Source organism: Wyeomyia smithii, chromosome 2 (assembly GCF_029784165.1).
Source record: "Wyeomyia smithii strain HCP4-BCI-WySm-NY-G18 chromosome 2, ASM2978416v1, whole genome shotgun sequence".
In the NCBI taxonomy this organism is placed as follows: Eukaryota; Metazoa; Arthropoda; class Insecta; order Diptera; family Culicidae; genus Wyeomyia; species Wyeomyia smithii.
In genome coordinates this window covers 165025910-165032375 of record NC_073695.1, presented here as the reverse complement: position 1 = coordinate 165032375, position 6466 = coordinate 165025910, and the positions used below count along the sequence as shown (strand labels likewise).

At 37.7% G+C, this 6466-nt stretch overlaps 1 protein-coding gene across 1 annotated transcript; it reads left to right on the top strand.

Annotated features, from left to right (window-relative positions):
• Window positions 1-971: 971 nt before the first annotated feature.
• Window positions 972-6264, top strand: LOC129721024 (uncharacterized). Its single transcript, XM_055673065.1, has 2 exons — window positions 972-1170; window positions 4630-6264. The coding sequence occupies exons 1-2, from the start codon at window positions 1157-1159 to the stop codon at window positions 6008-6010; spliced, it is 1395 nt and encodes a 464-aa protein (XP_055529040.1). The 5' UTR covers window positions 972-1156; the 3' UTR covers window positions 6011-6264.
• Window positions 6265-6466: the final 202 nt, after the last annotated feature.

The window sequence follows — 6466 nt, the reverse complement described above, 5'->3', positions numbered from 1 at the left end:
TGAAAAGTGGCGGTGATATCACATACATAAGACATACGTAACACTCAGGAAGAAATCATCCAAAAAAGTTGATACAAAATGAACTACTCGAATGGTACCACCACATACATGAGACATACTTAACACTGGCGTTTTTTTCTGGTACACGTTGCCCCATAGTACTCCGTACCTCGTCCTGTCCAACTGCTCGACAAATAATGAACAAAATGAATTTATTTTCTCGGCCTTATCGAGCCCCAAAGAAAATCCCATAAGGAACTGTCAAAAAGTTATTTACAAAATCAATGCAGCATTTTTCGAGTAGGAACGAGACAAATGCAGGGCTGCGCAGGTACACTGCCTTAAAAAACAACTCAAACAGTAATTTTATTCAGAGGGTACCATTCAAGTAGTTCATTTTGTACCAACTTTTTTGGAAGGCAATAAAAGAACTGGAGGATTCATCACAAAAATTTACGAATAAAATCATAGCCCTTTATAACCAAAGCTGTCCAACCAAGACGCGAGTATCCAACAAAGACGCGCCTTGGTGGAACAAAAATCTAGAAAAACTGAGGAAGTTAACTAGAAGGTAGAAGAAAAATCGCAGGACCCTAATACGCCATGTGCTGGTTCGACTATCGCTAAGACAAATGCGCAAGTTAACAACCGAGCTACCAAAGGAATTTGCTGACAATTCAGACAATGCCATCGACGAGCAGGTTGACGACAATCGAACGATCGGAGCCACCACCGAGCGATGCGGAGTCAGCCGTTCATATTCTGACCAACGTGAATCGAACGGCGGGCACAAATGTAATCGTTAGAATTAATAAAGTTAGTCTTAATTGGGCAGTGAAATGTGTCAGTAGCTTTTTTAAAAACTCCGAACAATACCCAAGTGTTCAACTGGCGCCCGAATAGGGACCCAGAAGTCGGGAAAAGTATAAGTGTTTTAAAGTGTGAAAATCTTCAGATTCGGTTAAAGCAGCCGGATCACAACGGTGGAAAGAGCCACACACCAGAAACCAAGCGATCTGCAGGACACTGAGGTAATCACCCGATCGATGTGAGAGTCCCGAGTACCGCTAGGAAAAAGGAGCAACTCGTAGCATCTGCCTGCCGATCCCCCGACGATAAAGGGATTCCCGTCAACCCAGGAAAAGAAAGTCCAGATATGCTGGCATTCATGTAAGTGATAGTTTTAATAAATAGTGATAGTGTTTTAGTGCAACTGACAAAAGTCCAGACTAGCTGGCATAGTGAAATAAAAAAGTGTGTTTAATTGAGCCTCAAAGAAAGCAAAAAAAATAATAAGGGTTAAATTCAAAAAAATCTGAAGAAAAGTAGATTAATTTTTTATTTTGCAAGAATAATGAATCCACCTATACCCACGTCGGTGAACTCATTATCAAACCAACAGTTCTACGAACTAGGTAAAATACCGGATCTTCCACCACGTAACCAAAACTTTCCTCCTCCACCACCTAGAAACTTTCAAAATTCTTGTTTACCCCAACAGTACCGAAACCCCTTCATATCAAATCAGAGAAATAACACGAATCCATTTGTACAACCTCAACCCCGTTTCCAACCAAACTTCAATCCATTTTTGCAACCTCAAAATAGATTCCAACACAATCCAAACTCCTTCAATCCTCCACCGAAGCCTCTCCCGAGACCCGAACCAATGGAGGTAGATCAAAGTGTCCGATCTCGGTTATTGGATTATGGAAACCGACCTACCTTTCCTATCAAACGCCAACATCCCCCATCATCTAAAATACAAAATTTTAAAAGACTAGCTCACCCCATAGAAGGAACATCAACATTTAACGAAGTAGAAGCCAATGACGAAACAGATGCTAAACAATATCCCGAACACCAGTTTGAAGAGTACGAAGATTATCATGATTTTTATGCATACGATAGCAATAGTCACCAGAGAGCAGTTTAGAACTTGTCATCTAACCTCCTCAGAAAAGAAAAAATTGGAAGAAGTTTTGAATGCCAACAAAACGGCATTCCATGAGCCAAATTCGAAACGACAAAAATTGAGTGCACCATCAACACAACTGATGATATTCCAGTACACCAGAGAGTTTATCCATACCCTGCAGCCTATACAGAAAAAGTCAACAAACAAATTAAAAAGCTTTTAGAAGATGGTATTATTCGACCTTCTCGTTCAGCCTGGACAGCCCCAGTTTGGGTGGTCCCTAATAAAACAGATGCCTCTGGCGAAAAAAAATTCAGAATGGTCATTGATTATAGAAAAATCAATGAAAAAACAACTTCAGATCGATATCCCATGCCAGAAATCAGCTATGTAATTGATCAACTCAAAGGCCAGAAATACTTCTCCACTCTCGATCTAGCTTCCAGCTTCCATCAGATCAAGATGAAAGACGATGATATACAAAAAACAGCATTTTCTATAAACAATGGCAAGTACGAGTTTACTCGAATGCCATTTGGCTTAAAAAACGCCCCTGCAACTTTCCAAAGAGCAATAGACGACGTTTTAAGAGAACATATTGGAAAAATATGTTATGTGTACATTGACGACGTCATAGTCTTTGGAAAGACTCTCGAAGAACATTTGGTGAATTTGAATATTATTTTGAACACGTTGAATAGAGCGAATTTCAAGATTCTACTGGACAAATCCGAGTTTTTACATTCTGATGTAGAATTCTTAGGATACATCATAAGCTCAGAAGGTATCAAACCGAATCACAAAAAAATTGAAGTAATTCAAAATTTCCCAGAACCCAAAACAATAAAAGACTTGAAATCATTCCTCGGAATGATGAGCTATTACCGTCGATTTGTAAAGAACTTTGCAAAAATCGCAAAACCTTTGACAAATCTTCTACGAGGGGAGAGAAATCCGATGTCGAGCAAAAAAAATTACCTTTGTGATACTGAAAAACAATGTTTTAATAAAATGAAAAACATACTTTCTTCCTCTGATGTGTTGATATACCCTGACTATGAAAAACCATTTTTATTAACTACAGACGCTTCAGACTTTGCTATCGGAGCGGTACTGTCTCAAGGAGAAATGGGTCGAGATAAACCAATACATTTCGCTTCAAGGACCTTGTCTGTGACAGAAGAAAAATTTTCTGTTCCTGAGAAGGAAATGTTAGCGATTTATTGGGCTTCACAAACATTTCGGAATTATTTATATGGAACCAAGTTTAAAATTCTCACAGACCCCTCACATTCGCACTCTCGCCAAAGAATACGAATGCCAAATTGAAAAGATGGAAATCGTACTTAGAAGAGCACGATTATGAGATAATATATAAACCAGGAAAAACAAACGTTGTTGCGGATGCTCTAAGTAGAATGGTATGTTCCATGACAGGAACCCAACATTCTGCCGATACTAGCGACGATTTCTACATCATATCAACAGAGGTACCAATTAACGCTTTCCGTCATCAAGTTATCATTAAAAACGGTCCGAACTCAGTAATAGTTGAACACCCTTTTGAATCATATACAAGAATTACTATAACGATTGTTGATATTAATGAAAATTCTATTTTGCAGATCCTAAAAACTCACTTTAACATAGGTTTGGTAAATGGATTATTAACAGACGAAGACACCATGGGAAAAATTCAAGAAACATATAGAAAATATTTTGGCCAACAAAGACTGTTAAAAATCCGATTTACTCAGAAGCAACTCGAAGACGTTCAAGACGAAAACGAGCAATGGAACGTCGTAAGGAACGAACACATGAGAGCCCATAGATGTGTTCAAGAAAATAAGCTTCAAATCATGCGGAAATTCTACTTTCCAAAGCTGCATCAAAAACTCAGAGATTTCATTGTGAACTGTCGTATCTGTAACGAAAACAAATACGACAGAAATCCCCTCTTCAGAAAACCCCGATACCGAATGCTCCTTTCCAAATCGCTCATGTAGACATATTATTCCTCGAGAGCAATCATTTTCTCACCTACATAGATAAATTTTCTAAATTCGCTCAAGTGATGCATGTCCAATCCCGAGCAGCAATTGATATTGTCCCAGCCCTCAAGGAACTCCTGTCCAAATACAAACCACCAGATATTTTAGTCATGGATGGTGAAAAATCATTTATGACCGGAGACCTGGTTAATTATTACAATGGTACTGGAATCACCCCCTACATTACGGCAACAGGAAGAAGTGAGATGAATGGAACGGTTGAACGGCTCCATTCAACTCTCTTAGAATTATACCGAATAACCAAAACTGAGAATCCCACTAAACCTCTTATTGAACTCATGCACATGGTCCTTCATAAATACAATTCATCCATACATACCGCAACAAAATTTACTCCTTACGAAATTATCCTTCCATCTCCCCAAACACCCGAAATCATCGAAAAAGTATTTGAAAATTTAAAAAGGAAGCAAAAACAAGATCTTGACCATCATAATATATCAAAGAAAATAAGAAATCCTAAAGAAAATAGCGAAGCATTTGAAAAAACCCGACAAAGGCTGAAACACAAAGCAAGATATAAAAAAGTTAAAATAGCAAAAGTTAATAACAGTACAATAACCACCGATGATGGAAGTAAAAATTCATAAAAACGACATTAAAATTCGAGAGATCTAACTCAATGCACTTCAATTACAGACTAGGACTTTTAATCCTACATTCAGGATGGTCATCAGAACAAACTATATCACTCCGGAACCTAACTAACCAGCCAATCCTAGCATTCGACCATGGAACTAGCAGAGTAAGAATTGACTCATATTTTTATATCCATCATTTTAACATAAGTTCATATCAATACCATGTACGAAACCTTAGAGACATGTTTGACGAAATAGCGACCAATCAGTTTTCCATATTAATTATAGAAGAATTTAAACAAATCGATCAAATACTGAACAACCTTATTTCAATTAAAAGATCAAAACGCTGGGATAGCCTAGGATGGAAATTTATAGCAGGTAGTCCAGTTGCTAACGATTTAAAAATAATTAACTCCTCTATCAATAATCTAATTCAGAATAATAATGCTCAGGTAAAAATTAACCGGGAATTAAACCTACAGATGAAGGAATTCGTACGTAAAACTACTCAAGCCATATCATTGTTCAATACAAAATCCATAGAAAATCATTCCATTAATATATTTTTGAACCTAAAGTATTTACATGAAAAATTAGAGCAAATTGTAGACAGTATAAGTTTAGCAAAGATAGGAATCTTAAACAGCAAAATTCTAAGTACAGGAGAAATACAAGTATTAGTAAGAAGACTACACGACGAGAACGTGACAACCAACTCTATCAGCGAAGCACTATCATATGCAGAATCATCAGTGGCAACCAACAGCAAGGAGGTAGCTCTGCTTATCAAAATTCCTAAACTAGACAAAAGAATATTCAGGAAAATTCACATTTATCCGATTCGTCATAAACAAAGACAAATTTATCTTGAGAGACAAAATTATTTGAAACACCACAAAGAGATCTATGCCGTACCTTCTTTGAATCCAACGATATTCAACATAGAAGACCTAATACCCGAAAACTCAACATGTATTTCGGAACTCTTAAATGGAAAACCAGCCAGTTGTAATTTTACCCTCAACCTCATACAAGAAGAAATCATCACCGTTAACGACAAAAATCTGATCATCAACTATGATAGAAATTTTTCACTTACAAGCAACTGTGGAATTTTTAAAAGGAACCTATTCGGTCCATTCTTCATCTCGTTCGAAAACTGTAATGTTTCGATTGACAACAACACTTTTAGCAGCAATATTCATAATCTCGAAGAATCACCCTTACAGATACCACTAGAAGGTATCTCTGTGGAGCAAGGACATCTCATCGTTAACTTGAGCCTCGAACATCTCCATGAACTACATCTCGAGACTAGAAAAGAACTGGAAAATATCAAATTGCAAACAAACAGCTTTCACTGGCCAAAGTTAACCATTTTCGGAGGAATTACTTTCCCTCTAACCATAATCATCAGCATTGTTCTCTGTCAGTAATTTCATATCAAGCAGATCCACATAAATCAAAATTCAACATGACGATCCATTAAAGGACATTCCAACGATCTCAGATGCAAAACCAATTAGAAGATTGACCATTGCGGATGTGATTTCCCTGGAGTCTCATCACTCAGCCGGGAGGAGTTAACAACCGAGCTACCAAAGGAATTTGCTGACAATTCAGACAATGCCATCGACGAGCAGGTTGACGACAATCGAACGATCGGAGCCACCACCGAGCGATGCGGAGTCAGCGGTTCATATTCGGACCAACGTGAATCGAACGGGGGGCACAAATGTAATCGTTAGAATTAATAAAGTTAGTCTTAATTGAGCAGTGAAATGTGTCGGTAGCTTTTTTAAAAACTCCGAACAACACCCAAGTGTTAAACTCGCATTACATAGCCTGCGATATCTTCACAGAATCGAAAGTGGAATGGGCAATCAACTCAT